Raw genomic sequence first — 17,742 nt, forward strand, 5'->3', positions numbered from 1 at the left:
CACAACACCGCCGATCTTAGTGTCGTCTGCAAACTTACTAACCCAGCCCTCCACCCCCTCATCTAAGTCATCTATAAATATCACAAAAAGTAGAGGTCCCAGAACCGATCCCTGCGGGACACCACTAGTCACTGCCTTCCAATCCGAGGGCACTCCTTCCACCACAACCCTCTGCTTTCTACATGCAAGCCAATTCCTAATCCACACAGCCAAGCTTTCTTGGATCCCTTGGCCTCTGACCTTCTGAAGAAGCCTACCATAAGGAACCTTATCGAACGCCTTACTAAAATCCATGTAAACCACATCCACCGCACTGCCCTCATCAATCTTCCTCGTCACCTCCTCAAAGAACTCTATCAGGCTTGTGAGGCAAGATCTTCCCTTCACAAAGCCATGCTGGCTGTCCCTAATCAGTCCATGATTCTCAAGGTGTTCATAAATCCTATCCCTTAGAATCCTTTCTAACAGTTTACCCAACGCAGACGTGAGACTCACCGGTCTATAATTCCCTGGCCTATCCCTGTTACCTTTTTTGAACAAGGGGACCACATTCGCAACCCTCCAATCCTCCGGCACCACCCCCGAAGACAACGAGGACTCAAAGATCCTTACCAGCGGTTCAGCAATCTCCTCCCTAGCCTCTCGAAGCAGCCTGGAGAAAATCCCGTCAGGCCCCGGAGATTTATCTGTCTTAATATTATTTAACAACTTCAACACATCCTCTCTCTTGATATCAGCAACCTCGAGAACGTTACCCCTACCAGCACTCCCCTCCGCATCATCAAGACCCCTCTCCCTGGTGAATACCGGAGAAGTACTCATTCAGAACTTCTCCCACTTCTGCCACCTCCAGGCAAATTCTCCCACCTTTGTCCTTAATCGGACCTACCTTCACCCTAGCCATCCTCCTACCCTTCACGTACTTGAAAAAGGCCTTGGGATTTTCCTTAACCCTACTAGCCAAAGCCTTTTCATGTCCCCTTCTAGCTCTCCTCAGCCCTTTCTTAAGTTCCTTCCTCACTACCCTATATTCCTCACGGGCCCTGTCTGAACCTTGCTGCTTATACCTCACGTATGCTACCTTCTTCTCCCTAACAAGTCGTTCCACCTCTCTCGTCACCCATGGTTCCTTCACCCTGCCATTCCTTCTCTGCCTCACCAAAACATATTTATCCCTAACATCCTGCATAAGATCCCTGAATATCGACCACATCTCCATGCTACATTTTCCTTCAAAAAGGACATCCCAATTTACACTCCCAAGTTCTCTCCTTATAGCCTCATAGTTCGCCCTTCCCCAATTGAAAAACCTCTTGTCCTCTCTGCACCTGTCCCTGTCCATGACAATTTTAAAGGTTATGGAGCAATGGTCACTGTCCCCCAAATGCTCGCCACCCCTCCACCTCTCCTCCCCCCTTCCCTATCCCTCTTAAAACACCGAAAACCAGGAATATTCAATAACCACTCCTCTTCTGACGTCAGCCACGTCTCAGTAATAGCCACGATATCATAGTCCCCCATATTTATCCAAGCCCTCAGTTCATCCCCCTTATTCCTGACACTTCTTGCATTTAAGTAAACACACTTCAGTCCACCTACCTTACTACTTTTACAGCCTGTACTCTGCTTCTCCTTCCCCAAAGCCTCTCTACCTGTTTGATCTAACTTTTCCCCATTCCCTTCTTCCTCTGACCTACTCCTCCGGTTCCCTTCTTAGTTAACATCAAGAACTCACGGCGAGAATAATTTTAGTGGCAATCCAACATTTTGCCTAGGGGTTATACAGTTTTTCGGTTTATGAATTTATAAATTGGATGAATATTTTACATTTAACCTGGCAAGACTTCGCAAAGATTTACCCAATTTTAACGTTCATGTAAATTAAGTTTAGCAGAAAACTGTGACACACTGTTTGAAGTCCTGACTATGAAGCTGTCGGATTCTTGTTGCACTCTCCTCCCCCAGGTTAATAAAAAAGATCACAGGCCTGTAATTTTATAACTTCAACTTTTTTTAAAATCTAATTCAAAGTTTACTTAGGCCTTCCCGTGAACAGATGGAACTTCAAAGTTGTATTGATATGTAATTTTAAATCAAAGAAAGTAATAATATACAGTAGGTAGGTATCTGTGTGAAGAAAACTGCTTTGACACTGATGGCTGCTTCAATACCTCCTGATGCTGTCTAATCCTCTCGGACATGTAGATGTTCAGACGGGCTTTTGGAGGATGCAACCTAGTACTTGATGGAGGAGCCGCATTGCGGGCTGCGTGACAGCGTAATGTGCTGGGAGCATTGCTTCCACCGTGGCACTCTGGATATAATACCTGTGATAAGCATGTGAAGAACAATTAGATAAGACATTGCAACCCCAGCATGATTTCCCCACAGCTTCATGGATTAGACATATATATTTAATCTTTCATACCTGGCCCCTTGCACACCCATTATTTCCTTTGCAGCTGTGTCATTGGCTGCCTTAAACCTTGAAATTTCCTCCCAACAATACATCCTTTAAATTGCCCATAAGTGTTTTGACAGAACGTTTCCTCACCTGTCTTACTATCTCCCATTGTAGGACAGTGTGAAGTGTTGTCCACTGGTACTCTTGTGATGTCAATGGGTATTTATAAATGCAAGTTGCTGCTGTTAATTCTTGTCACCGAACACTCTCACAAACATCTACAGATGTGCTGTTGAAAGTATCCTGACCGGTTACATCCTGCTCTGGTCCAGCAATTCGAATGTGCAGGAACATAAGAAGCTGCAGAGAGTAGTGGACTCAGCCCAATACATCACGAGCACATCCCTCCCCACCATCAGTAGTATTTATAGGAGGCACCGCCTCAAGAAGGCAACATCCAAAGATCCCCATCATCCGGGCTATGCCATCTTCTTGCAGCTACCATCGGGCAGGAGGGACAGAAGCCTGAAGTCCCACACCACCAGGTTCAAGAACAGCTACTTCCCTTCTTGAACTAACCAGCACAACCCTAATTAGAATTTAACAAAACTATGACCATTTTGATCACTGCACTAAAATGTACTTTTTTGTTCTAATTGTGTTCTTTCTTGTAAAAGTTGTGTTTAATTTGTTTTTCTTGTGAATGCTGCTTATCTGATGCTATGTGCCTGTGATGCTGCTGCAAGTAAGTTTTTCATTGCACCTGTGCATACAAGTACTTGTGCATATGACAATAAACTCGACTTTGACTAATTCAAACTGGAGACTTGGGATCTTTTACATCCATTCGTGGAGGCTAGGAGCAGACAGGATTTTGATTAAATGATTCATCCAAAATATAGCACCACCAAAAGTTCATCACACCCTCTTATGCGGCACTGAAACATCAGTGAGATTTTTCTGCTCAATAAATTTATATTACAATATATTAATTTTGATGCAGTTAATGTATGAGATTTAATATATCCAGAGCCGTTTCATACAATGGTCACTGGTGGGGACTCTTCAATTGGTCATGTACAGTACAAAGTGTTTATGTGGATATGGTAAGGTAATTAAAAAATCCAAACACAGCATTCCCCATGAGGACACTGGGATTTAGGAGCAATGAGTACAATGCAATCCGGTCATCAAAACAACGACTGTCCACTGCACAATGACTTAATTGTCTTTAAAGACAGAGTGATCCACGCACCCTTTTATGCATGCATTAAACTGTGCTTAGTTCTTGACTTTCTTTTGTACAATAGTGTGATGCCAGGCAATGCCACGTAGCAGCTGAGGCAGCATCTCTGGGGGGAAGACACGGTTAATATCAATCTTTTTTCTGAACCAGAAAACATTAGTGATGAAATAGGATTAACAGAGGAAAGAATAAAATGGAAAGTCTGTGCTGAGAGGGGAGATTAGATAACAAAGGATCAGTGCTGGGACCTCTATATATAAATAAATGATTTCAACGATAATATAGGTGGGCTGATTAGCAAGTTTTCAGATGATACAAACATTGGCAGAGTTGTGCATGGTGAAGAAGGTTATCAAAGGAGTCAGCAGGATATAGAACAGTTTGAAATATGGTAAAACGGCAGATGGAGTTTAATCCAGACAAGTGTGAGGTGTTGTACTTTGGGAGGTCAAATGCAAAAGTATATAGTAAATGGCAGGGACCTTATGGACACTGATGTACAGAGGAATCATGGGGTGCGTATCCATAGTTCTCTGAAATTGGCAACACAAGTAGGTAGGGTGGTAAAGAAGGCATACCGCATACCTGCCTTCCTCAGTCTGAGAGCATAAAAGTTAGGAAGTCACGTTGCAGCTATATAAAACTTTGGTTCGGTCACATTTGGAGCATTGTGTGCACTTCCGGTCGCCCCATTACAGGAAGGATGTGGAGGCTTTGGAAAGGGTGCAGAAGAGGTTCACCAGGACGTTGCCTGGATTAGAGAGTATTAGCTATAGGAAGAGGTTGGAAAAACCTGGATTGTTTTCACTGGAGCATCAGAGGCTGAGGGGTGACCTGATAGAAGTTAATAAAGTTATGAGATACACAGATAAGATCACAAGATCAAGGAGCAGAAGTAGGCCATCCGGCCCATAGAGTCTGCTCTGCTACCACAAGCTAAACTATTCTCCCATCTAGCCCCAATTCCCGGCCTTTTCCCCATATCCCTTGATACCCCGACTAATTAGATACCTATCAATCTCCTTCTTAAACACCCCCAATGATCGGGCCTCCACAGCTGTACGTGGCAACAAATTCCATAAATCCACGACCCTCTGGCTAAAGAAATTTCTCCGCATCTCTGTTCTAAATGGGTACCCTCTAATTCTAAGACTGTGCCCTCTTGTCCTGGACTCACCCACCATGGGAAACAACTTAGCCACATCTACTCTGTCCAGTCCTTTCAACATTCTACATGTTTCTATGAGGTCCCCTCTCATTCTTCTGTACTCCAATGAATACAGTCCAAGAGCCAACAAACGCTCCTCGTATGTCAGCCTTTTCATTCCAGGAATCATCTTTGTAAATCTTCTCTGAACCCTCTCCAACATCAGTACATCCTTTCTAAGATAAGGGGCCCAAAACTGCACACAGTACTCCAAATGAGGTCTCACCAGTGCCCCATAGAGCCTCATCAACACATCTTTACTTTTATACGCTTTTCCTCTTGAAATGAGGAAGGTCGATAGTCAGACCCTTTATTCCAGGGCAGAAATCTCAAATACTGGGGGGCATAGCTTTAAAGGTGAGAGGGGGAAGTTTAAAAGGACATTTATGAGGCAAGGTTTTTTTTTCACAAACACAGACGGTGGTAGGTGCCTGGAACGGGCTGCCAAGGGAAGTGGTGGAAGCAGATGCAACAGCAGCATTTACATGGGCACATGAACCATCAGGGAATGGAGGGATCTAGACCACATGTAGGAAGATGGGATTCATTTAAATTGGCATCATGGTCGGCACAGACATGGTGGGCCAAAGGGCCTGCCCCTGTGCTGTACTTGTTCTACAGAAAGGAAAAATAGTGGGGAAAAATGTGTGGTGATAGGACAGGGTAAGAAACAAAAACCAGATTGACTGGAAGTGTAAGGCACGTTAGTGTAGCAGTTAACGTAACGCTTTACAGCGCCAGCGACCCAGCTTCAATTCCGGCCGCTATAAGGAGTTTTTACGTTCTCCGTGTCTGCGTGGGTTTCCTCAGGGTGCTCCGGTTTCCTCCCACATTCCAAAGACATACGGGTTAGGAAGTTGTGGGCACGCTATGTTGGCGCCGGAAGCGTGGTGACACTTACGGGCTGCCCCCAGAACACTCTACGCAAAAGATGCATTTCACTGTGTGTTTTGATGTAGATGTGACTAATAAAGAAATCTTATCTTATAAATGGCCACTGTTCACTACACAATTATTTCAGATCGTTACATAAAACGTAGGGAACAGGAACTTGAGAAGGCCATTCAGCCCTTCAAGATTAATCTGCTATTCAACAAGGTCATGGCTGATCCTCCCTTCTTAAACACCACTGTCCTGTCTTATCCCCATCTCTCTGATCTCCCCTAATATCCAGAAGTATATTCTTTTTCAATCTTTATTAATTTTCAGATTAATACAGAATAATACATATAACATCGGTAATTATACACGTAATACAAAGAGATCCGGAGGACAATCATGACATATAGTCATAAAGAATAAAAAAAGATATATTCTAACCCCCACGGTTTCTTAGTAAACGAATATATTACAAAAAAAATCAAAATGAGAAAGAAAGATTATATAAAAAAACAAATTGAAAAAAAGTTATAAGTAATAAAACAAAACAAACTAGAAATAAATTTCAGAAGGGAAAAAAAAACTGGACTGACATTTCTCGATAAACAAAGAGCATTATTATGTTGTCAACTCCGCTCCTCTAAGTTCAAAGATTATTGAAAAGGGATCTATATCATATGAAAATATTGAATGAATGGACTCCAAACTTCCTCAAATTTAAGTGAAGAATCCGCAGTGCCACTCCTAATTTTTTCTAAGTTTAAACATGATATAGTTTGAGAAAACCATTGAAAAGTAGTCGGATGTATTGGATCCTTCCATTTAAACAAAATGGATCGCTTGGCCATTAATGTAACAAAGGCGATCATATGACAAGCAGCAGCAGATAAGTGGCCAGATTCCATCATCGGTAGCCCAAAAATTGCAGTGATTGGGTGAGGTTGTAAATCAGTATTCAATGCAGTTGAAATAATATTAAAAATGTCTTTCCAATATTTTTCCAAAAGAGGGCAGGACCAAAACACGTGTCAGGGGAGCCACCTCCGAATTACATCTATCACATATAGGATTTTTATGGTGATAAAAACGGGCTAACTTGTCCTTCGACATATGGGTCCTGTGAACCACCTTAAATTGTATCAAAGTGTGTCTGGCGCACATTGAAGATGTATCAATTAATTGAAGAATTTTCTTCCATGTCTCTGTGCGTAAAAGTATCTGGAGTTCTCTCTCCCATTCATTCTTAATTTTATCGTGTCTCTGGATGTATTTTCATAATTAGATCATAAATTATTGCTATCAAGCCCTTCTGATAGGGATTAAAACCTAAAATTTTTTCTGTAATTTCAATTTTATATGAAGTCGGAAAAGAAGGCATAGTAACTTAAAAAATTTCTAATCTGTAAGTATCGAAAAAAGTGTGATCTAGGCAAATTTTATTTATTAGACAACTGTTCGAAAGATAGAAAACAGTTATCAATGAATAAATCACAGAAACATGTTATTCCCTTCATTTTCCATAAAGAAAAAGCTGAGTCGATTCTGGATGGTTGAAAGAAAAAATTAGATTGAATGGGGCTCGCTAAATTAAATTTATTCAATCCAAAGGATTTATAGAATTGAAACCATATTCGTATTGTATGTTTAACTATTGGGTTAATCACTTGTTTACTCAATTTAGTAAGTGCAAAAGGGAGTGAGGCTCCTAAAATAGAAACTAATGAAAATCCTTGCACTGATTCATACTCAAGGTATACCCATTTGGCCAGAAATATATTGACCTCTACATAAGACGCAATCAATCAGTAAGTTCTACAGTCCTCCAAGGTACAGAATTCCAAATACTCATCACCCTCTTAATGAAGATATTTCACTTCTTTTTTGGTGTAAATGGCCTAACACTTATTTTGGACAATGCCCCAGACTCCTTAGCCAGAGGAAACATCCACCCTGATTCTATCCTGTTGTGGCCTCCAAGAATTCTGTACATTTTACTGAGATCTTCTTTTACTAAATCCTACACTGTAGAGACCCAGCCTACTTAATCTCTCACTGCATGACATACTCACCATCCTTGAAACCAGTCTGGTGAATCTTTGGTGCCCTCTATAGCAAGTACATCTCATTTTGTGTGATGAGACCGGAATGGTGCACAATACTCGAGGTGCAGTCTCACCAAGCTGCTATAGACTATCGTGAGATATCTTTACTCATGCACTCACCTCCTCTAAATATAAAGGTCAACATACCATTTGTCTTCCTAACTGAGCACTCTCTCGGCTTGTCTCCATCCGCTGGTGAGCTTTCTTCACCATAGCATCTACGCGGTTGGACCAGGACAAGCTATTGGTGATATTTACACCTGGAAACTTGAAGCTCTCAACCATCTCCAGCTCAGCACCATCGATACAGACAGGAGCACGTGCTCCACCCGCTTCCTGAAGTCAATGACCAGCTCTTTTGTTTTGCTGACATTGAGGGAGAGCCTGTCATCTTGACACCATGCCACCAGGCTCTCTATCTCCTTCCTGTACTCCATCTTGTCATTATTTGAGATCTGGCCCACTACTGTGGTGTGTTGGAGGGGTTGGGGTGGGAGGGAAGGGGGAACTGAGTGATGGGTAGTTAACAGTTTATAATATTGAGTGACCAGGGAGGGGTACATTTTGGAACTTCTAGTAGACCTCAAATTTGCACAACTTTAAAACAAAAATCAGTTTACACCAGTGGTAATGATGCCTCAGTGGCTGAGTGGGAGGCATTCCTTCTGGATTTAGATGGTCATAGATTCACACAACAAGGGAACAGGCCCTTCAGCCCACTGAGTCTGTACTGACCATCAAGCACCCTTTTACATTGATCCCAATTTATTCTCCCCACATGCCCATAAATTCCCTCCAGATTGTACCACTCACCTACACACCAGGGGCAACTTACAGTTGCCAACTAACCTACCAATCTTCACGTCTTTGGGATGTGGGAGGAAACCAGAGCACCCAGAGGAAACCCAGGCAGTCACAGGGAGAACATGCAAACTCCACACAGACAGCGGCCGAGGTCAGGATCGAACCGGGGCTACTGAAGCTGTGAACTCTACCAGCTTGTGTCACCTGTGGGCGTGGGTACAAGTCTCACTCTGGTGACTGAAGCACAGAAATCCAGGGCACTACTGAAGGCAGCAGCACTGTTGGTGATGCCACCTCTTGGATGATGTTCTGCTCTTTCCCCAGATGTCTGCTGAGAGTTCCTAGTGTTTGTAGATACCAGATAATAAAACTAGTTTAACCTTAGTTGCTAAGTACCTGGGTTAATTAAGAGTACTGGGAAAAACATGCCTCAGGTAGACATAAAATCTTTCGTGACACTACTTCAAAGATGATCTGGGGAGTTATCCCTGATACCCTAGCCAGCATTCATCCCTCAAACAACTGCACAAAATCCGATCAGCTGGTCATAACCATGCTATTTAGTGGGAGCTTGCTATGCACAAAATGAATGCCATATTTCCCGCTTTATAATAAGAGACCACACATTAAATAATACCTCACGGCTGTAATTACTCTATGACATCGACAGGCGACGTGCTTTGGGATATTGTTAAAGATTCTATATAAATTAGAACTGGCCAACAATAGCTTACACTCTGCAAATAAAACACACGCACAAGGCACTAGACTAAATTAAACTTCGTGTTCACTTCTTTTGGATTTTTTTTAATATATACACATGTCCAAGTCAATGTTGTACGCGAATTGGAGAGCAACCTACAGCTTGTTGCCCTTAACCTTCTTATAGCAGAGGTCACAGGAGCTGCTAGGAGTAACCTAGATGAGTAACTGCACTGCATGTTGTAGATGGCACACACTGCACCCTGTGCCATAGATAGAGTCATACATCAAGAAACTTGGTCCAAGGTGTCTGCATCCATCAACATCCATCCACCACTTTTCCTCTCACGTCCCATCAATTCCCTCGTCCCCGATTTTCCTGCCACCCTCCTACACTAGGGGCAATTTACGGCGGCCAATTAACCTACTACCCAACACATCTTTGGAATGTGGGAGGAATCTGGAACATCTGGGGGAACCATTGCTCACAGGGAGAACATGTGCAAACTCCACACAGACAGCACCCGAGGCCAGGATCGAACCTGGGTCACTAGAGCTGTGAGGCAGCACTGCTAACTACCAACTTTACTGATTAATTAATGTTATTAACTATTGACACTGAATGTGGTGCAATAGGTTATGGAATAACAGAAACAACTCATTTATAACAACACACAAAAAGTGCTGCAGGAACTCAGCAGGTCAGGCAGCATAATTTAGTGACAATAAACTTGATCGACTCAAATTCCCAAGGTACTTGTAAAAGGGGCAACGGACAATCTGCTGAAGGAACTCAGCGGGTCGAGCAGCATCTGTGGGGGCGAAGCGCAACTGTCTAAGTTTCGGGTCAGAACCCTGCATCAGGACTTTTAAAAGGGGACTTGGATTGGAAAATTGTGCAGGGTCATGGGGAAAGTGCAGGGACTAATTTTCAGCAATTACAGAGAGCTGGGATTGGGATGGTGGACTCGATGGTTCTTCTCCTGTGCTAAAAGATTCCACGATTCTAAGGAAACAGACTGCAGATGGAATTTCTGTCCCTCATGTAAAATGGGAGAAAGTCACTGTCTTTATAATTAAGAGGGGTGGTCGTGAAGTATCCGGTTTCACACAGAGATGTATGGTTGGCAAATTATTAATTGCAGGCAGCAATTTTCTTCTCTAACACTCATTGAAGAATATTGCAGCCCTATGGACAGGGAGACAGACTGCAACCTCTTCTTACCTGAACTCTTCGCTGTATTTACTCCTGACGTGCTCTGCCAAGCTACTGCCGTACTGAATGCAGGTGTTCAGGATGTAGAGTTGTTGGAAAAGAAGCAAAGCCTGGGTGGGGCTCATGAGATGAACTGGAGGCAGGACCGTCTTAATAATGTGCTTTATCATATGGTCAATGAAATATAACTGCAACAGAAGTATATGACAGAACTCAGAGTAGAAAGGCAGCATTATAGAAACACGTTCATCAAATCAGGAATATAGTCATGATAAACACAACAGAGTGAGTGTGGAGGAGGGTGTGAAAACACAATGCAGAAGTTCATTAAAATCTTAGTTAAACATTAACGGTTTGATTTTGGATCACAAGAGGTTGCAGAGGGTTGTAGACTCAGCCAGCTCCATCACGAGCACAACCTTCCCCACCATCGAGGACATCTTCAAGAAGCAGTGCCTCAAGAAGGCAGCATCCATTGCTCACCTTCTTGTTTCTACCATCGCGGAAGAGGTACAGGAGCCTGAAAACCCTCACTCAATGATTCAGGAACAGCTTCTTCCCCTCTGCCATCAGATTTCTGAACGGTCCATGAACCCTACCTCGTTTTTCCTTTTCTTCGCACTATTTATTTAATTTTGTAATTTATAGTAATTTTATGTCTTGCACTGTACTGCTGCTGACATTTCATGTCACATGTCAGTGATAATAAACCTGATTCCGATTTGGGAAAATATTTCTGCATCCATTCCTTTTGACATCTTTGTTACTATCCTCAGCTTCCCTCTAAGCATTAGCAAAACTAAACTCAAACAATAGATCACTAGCGCTAAGCCACTGTTACTTGGTATATTTCAAAGATCCAGTTTACGTGGAGACTCGGAACACTCCACCACCAAGAAGGTCAAAGGCAGCAGGGCAGCACTGACCACAGCTTCCTCCTCTGACAAGGAAATATATCGCTGTTCCTTCATCGTCACTGACTGAGTTCAAGAGCCATGAGGTGATGTCGCAGCTCTGTAGAACTCTGGTTAGACCACACTTGGAGTATTGTGTTCAGTTCTGGTCTCCTCATTATAGGAAGGATGTGGAAGCTTTGGAGAGGGTGCAGAGGAGATTTACCAGGATACTGCCTGGATTGGAGGGCATGTCTTATGAGGATAGGTTGAGTGAGCTGGGGCTTTTCTCTTTGGAGAGAAGGAGAATGAGAGGTGACATGATAGAGTTGTACAAGATGATAAGAGGCATAGATCGTGTGGACAGTCAGAGACTTTTTCCCAGGGTGAAAACAGCTAACATGAGGGGACATAATTTTAAGGTGATTGGAGGAAGGTATAAGGGGGATGTCAGAGGTAAGTATTTTTTTTTAAAGAGAGTGGTGGGTACGTGAATGCACTGCCAGCTGAGGTTGTGGGGGCAGATACATTAAGGACATTTTTTTAATATATAAAATGGATTTAAACATAGGAAACGGCCTTTCCATTCCTTACATGTACCTGGAAGCGAGTGATCTCACATTAGGGACATTTAAGAGAAATGATAGAGAAATGGGGGGGGGGGGGGGGGGGGGGGGGAGGGGGCTATGTGGGAGGGAAGGGTTAGATAGATCTTAGAGCAGGATAAAATGTCGGCACAACATTGTGGGCCGAAGGGCCTGTACTGTGCTGTAATATTCTATGTTCTAGATGTTGGAGCTCCCTCCCCAACAGCACAATGGGAGCACCTTCACTGGAAGGACTCCAGTAGTTCAAGGCAGCTCACCATTTCCATAACTGTCTCAAGGAGCAACTAGAACATAGGACAATACAGCACAGCACGGGCCCCTCCGCTATGATGTTGTGCTAACCTATTTAAACATCTACTCCACGATCAATCTAACCCTTCCCTCCTACACAGCCCATAACCCTCCATTTTTCTTACATCCATGTGCCTATCTAAGAGTCTTTTAAATGTCCCTGTCGTATCAGCCTCTACCACCACCCCCAGCAGTGCGTTCCAGGCACCCACCACTCCCTGTGTAAAAAACCTACACCCCGAAACTTTCCTCCTCTGACCCTAAATTGACGTCCTCAGGTATTGGCTATTGCTGCCCTGGGGAAAGGGTGCTGGCTATCCACTTTATCTATGCCCCTCGTAATCTTATACACCTCTATCAAGTCGCCTCTCATCCTGCATCACTCAAAAGAGAAGAGCCCTAGCTTGCTCAACCTATCCTCATAAGACATGCTCTCCAATCCAGGCAGCATCCTGGTAAATCTCCTCTGCAACCTCTCCGAAGCCTTCACATCCTTCCTCTACATGAGGTGACCAGGGAAGGGTAATATATGCTGGCCCTACAATGAATGCCAACACTACAGGAATAAATAACAGAATCATAGAATCACACAGCACAGGAAACCTCTCGTCACAACCTTTTTGGCCCACCTTGTCCATGCCGACCACGATGTCCATCTGTGCTAGTCCCATTCACCCACATTAGGCCCATATCCGTCCATGCCTTTCCTATCCAACTACTGGTCTAAATGCCTTTTAAACATCATAATTGTATCTGCCTCTACCTCCCCCTCCAGATAACCACCACCCTCTGCGTGAAAAACCTACCCATCAGATTTCTCCCCTCTCACCTTAAACCTGTACCCTCTAGTTCCCCTACCCTGGGATTGATATAAAATAGATTAGATATTTATTTATTAGTCTCACGTATATCGAAACACACAGTGAAATGGGTCTTTTTGCGTGACTGAGAATGAGTTGGGGGCAGCCCGCAAGTGTCACCACACTTCCGGCGCCCACATAGCATGCCCACAACTTCCTAACTTGTATGTCTTTTTGGAATGTGGGAGGAAACCGGAGCACGCGGAGGAAACCCACACAGACACATGGAAAGAACGTACAAACTCCTTACAGACAGCAGAGGATTAAGATTCTGACTACCCTATCTATGCCCTTCATAATTTTGTAAACCTCTATAAGATCACCCCTCAGTCTTCTACGTTCCAGTGAGAACAACCCCAGCCTATCCGATCTCTCCTTACAACTACAGCCCCCCATTCCAGGAAACATCCAGGTGAATCTCTTCTGCACTCTATTACCATGACATCATCCTGTAACAACAGAGAAACAAAGGTCTGCAGATGCTGGAATCTGGATGAAAAACACGATGATGCTGGAGGAACTCAGCAGGCCAGGCAGCATTAAAACACTAATGATGCTGGAGAAACAGGTAGATGGGTGCATAGAACATAGAACAGTACAGCACAGAACAGGCCCTTCGGCCCACAATGTTGTGCCGACATAGCTATTCCCTCCTACCTACAGAATGCCCATATCCCTCTATTTTCCTCTCATTCATGTGCCCATCTAAGCCCCTCTTAAAAGCCCACAATGAATTTGCCTCCACCACCCTATCAGACAACACATTCCAGGCATACACCACCCTCTTGAGTAAAAAAAAACTTAGCCCTCGCGTCTCTTCTGAACTTACCCCCTCTCACCTTAAATGCATGCCCTCTGGTATTGGATCGCTCAATAATGGGAAAAAGATATTGCTTGTCCACCCTATCTATGCTCCTCATAATTTTATACACTTCCAACAGATCACCCCTCAGCCTCCGCCGCTCCAGAGAAAAGAGCCCAAGTTTGTCCAGCCGCTCCTGATAGCACATGCCTTCTAATCCAGGCAACATCCTAGTAAACCTCCTCTGCACCCTCTCTAAAGCTTCGACATCCTTCCTATAGTGAGGTGACTAGAATTGCACGCAATACTCTCATTTAGCGGCCTAACCAGAGTTCTACAGAGATGCACCATCTAGGTACCTATCACCACCTTGTGCCCATCCCGCCTCCCCAATCTTGTCCACCTATCGCTGCTCTGCTTTTCCCACCTATCTATCGGGCTTCCCCTTTTCCTATCTTCAGCCCTGAAGAAGGGTCCTGACCCGAAACGTTGACCGGCTGCTTTTCTCCACGGATGCTGCCTGGCCTGCTGAGTTCCTCCAGCATCATCCTGTTTTCCTGTAACAGGCGACCAGCTTCTCTGTGAGCCAAACGTAATGAAGTTGTTACATATTCCTTTAGTAATGCAATAAAATTCAAGAAGTCTTCCCGACTTGTGCCTGTTTGAAGAGCCCTGCATCCAGTGTAATGCAGGGTGCTAACTCTATCTAATCAAGATGGCAGGATGGTACAGGTGCTCCTGAGGCTCATTTATTCTAGTAAAATGATGACACAATACTTACCATGGCTGGACTTTTCTGCAGAGCATCCATTAACCATCCCACTGTCATCAAGTTTTCAGAGCCTGAGCCCCAGTTTCCCTGTCAAGATTATTACAAGAAGACTTTAATTTTGACTCAGTCAAGCGCAGGGAGGTCGAAACCTTCCGTTTGGAGAATAAGAAGCAAAACATATTTTTGAGCTTGCGTTTAACTGATTAGACTGGGAATCTCGTTGCTATGGGCATTGTAGGTGATTCACTAATTGTCATCAAGTTGGAAGCATTTGAGCAACAAGTTATATTTAGTGCAGCAAAAAGATCCCAAAGTGATTCACAGGAGCATTATCAATGTTGACACTGAGCTACAGAAGGAGATACCAAGATCAAAGTCCTAGCAAAGAGGGAGCATTTCAAAGGAGGGAGAGCTGGAGAGGGTTAGGGATGGAATTCCAGAGATAGGGAACTTGGCTTCCGGCAAACAGAGAAGCAAATTCAGGGACAACCATGCTGTCAGGCTCCTGAATCTCTTGGAGGCAGTTTCAGACAAATGCCGTGTCAAAAGCCCTGGTTTGCACAACGGATACAAGAACTTTGGCTGCCGCTGAACATGTTTGTACATTTAGTGCAGCACACTGAGTTCTGTATTTTCTTCATCCATCTCGGTTTTGCACTAACCCTGCACTAATTTTGTATTCTGTATAGACCATTTTTTGCACTATTTGACCTGCAAAATTTTTTTGTCTGCATTTATTGTATGTCCTCTGTTCTATGTATGTTCTCTGTTGTGAGAGTCTGGGGGAAACAACAATTCATTCCTCCATGTGTTTTTATAGCATATGGGTGAATGGCAATAAAGTGTAACTTGAACTTGAGGTGAGAATTGGAGGGTTGCAATTGGAGGACATTACAGAGATGAGCAAGACTGAAGTATCAGTGTATTTCTCCTCAAAATCACGAGTCCCTCAGCATTATCAGACTCCCTGGCTCCTGTACAATCAGCTGCTAAAGATTTAGTCTCACAATCTTGTACTTGCACCTTCCCCTTCACTGGAGGCTTCTGCCCTCCCTGAGGTTGCCCTGGGTCTCCTGACTGACACAGTTACCTGCAGCTGTTAAACTTCCCAACTGAGTTCATCAATCTAATCAATTCTGTACCTTGCCGATGAAAGCATGTTGTTAACAAATTTAAAGGCACAGAATCATACAGCATGGAAACAGGCCCTTCGGACTGCTGAGTCTATGCTGACCATCAAGCATTCAACACTAATCCCATTTTATCTCCCCAGACACCACCACTCATCTACACTATGGGCAATTTACAGCAGCCAACTGACCAACTAACTGGAGACACTGCATGTATACTAACTGCATGTCTTTAGTAGACGAGAGCAAACCGGAGCACCTGGAGGAAACCCCCAAAGTCACAGGGAGAATGTGCAAACTCCACACAGATAGCACCAGGGGTCAAGATCGAACGTGGATCACTGGAGCTGCGAGGCAGCAGTTCTACTAGCTGTGCTACACCATCTATAGTGTGCTTGCCTGCCTTGTCATATAAAGAAATTCCGTATGTCCCCTTTGACACTCACCAACTTTTATCAATGCACCATAGAAAGCATCCTATCTGGATGCATCACAGCTTGGTACGGCAACTGCTCTGCCCAGGACTGCAAGAAACTGCGGAGAGTTGTGGACACAGCCCAGCGTGTCACGGAAACCAGCTTCCCCTCCTTGGACTCTGTCTATGCCTCTTACTGCCTTGGTGAAGCAGCCAGCATAATCAAAGACCCCACACACCTGGGTCATTCTCTCTTCTCTCCCCTTCCATCAGGTAGAAGATACAGGAGCCTGAGGGCACGTACCACCAGGCTTAAGGACAGCTTCTATCCCACTGTGATAAGACTATTGAACGGTTCCCTTATACGATGAGATGGACTCTGACCTCACAATCTACCTTGTTATGACCTTGCACCTTATTGCACTGCACTTTCTCTGTCGCTGTGACACTTTACTCTGTACTGTTATTGTTTTTACCCTGTACTACATCAATGCACTCTGTACTAACTCAATGTAACTGCACTGTGTAGTGAATTGACCTGTATGATAGATATGCAAGACATGTTTTTCACTGTACCTCGGCACAAGTGACAATAATAAACCAATACCTCAGGAGCTGGGACTTCATGTTACAACTGTACAAGATGTTAGTGAGACCCTACCCGGAGTATTGTGTGTAGTTCTGCTCGCCCAGCTATAGAAAGGAGGTCATTAAGCTGGAAATGGTACAGAAAAGATTCACGAGGATGTTACTGGGACTGGAGTTATAAGGAGAGACTGGATAGGTTGGGACGGTTTTCCCTGCAGCGAAGGAGGCTGAGGGGTGACCTTTTAGAGGTTTATAAAATCATGAGGGATGTAGATAAGGTGAATGGTTGCAGTCTTTTTCCCAGGGTAGGGGAGTCTAAAACTAGAGGGCATAGTAAGTTTAAGGTGAGAGGGGACTGGATGTCTTGGTCCCTCAGTAGCGATGCGAACCTGCTTCTACCCCCAGCGTGTGGGTCCTGAGGTGGTCACCGTAGGAACCGCAGACACTTCCAAGACTGGGCAGGAGGCAGTTGATGGGACGAGGAGGGGGGTAATTATCAGGAGGCCAAATACAACGGGAGACACCTTTAGCACCAGCAGTCAAGAATTTTGTGGTCTTGGCATCACACAGTGCATCAGCGAGGCAGCCGGTGTGAAGCCAACAGTCTCTGTCAAGGCAGTGGAAATGGAAGCCAGGAGCTATGTTCAAAAACCTTCATTCTTTAAATCTCGATTGCAGGAATCAGCAATGCTCCAAACAGCCATTTCTCATGAACAAGCAGTACCTGACAGAGTTATTACTTTGTGTCTTTAGCAGAGTTTAACAATAATGGATCATTCTTTCCCACAATTAAGGTCAAAATCTATTTCTTTCTAAACGAGAT

At 44.0% G+C, this 17,742-nt stretch overlaps 1 protein-coding gene across 1 annotated transcript in view; it reads right to left on the minus strand.

The window, feature by feature from the left end:
- Positions 1-2,194: 2,194 nt before the first annotated feature.
- c15h12orf56 (chromosome 15 C12orf56 homolog) overlaps positions 2,195-17,742 on the minus strand; it is a 73,081-nt gene continuing 57,533 nt past the window's right edge. Inside the window, exons 11-13 of the mRNA XM_052030049.1 lie at positions 14,796-14,873; positions 10,570-10,748; positions 2,195-2,327 (exon numbers count right to left, since the gene is read on the minus strand). Of these exons, the coding sequence (XP_051886009.1) occupies positions 2,210-2,327; positions 10,570-10,748; positions 14,796-14,873 (375 nt within the window). The 3' untranslated portion in view covers positions 2,195-2,209. The remainder of the gene's footprint in view (positions 2,328-10,569; positions 10,749-14,795; positions 14,874-17,742) is intronic.

The sequence above is a fragment of the Pristis pectinata genome, chromosome 15 (assembly GCF_009764475.1).
Source record: "Pristis pectinata isolate sPriPec2 chromosome 15, sPriPec2.1.pri, whole genome shotgun sequence".
Taxonomy (NCBI): Eukaryota; Metazoa; Chordata; class Chondrichthyes; order Rhinopristiformes; family Pristidae; genus Pristis; species Pristis pectinata.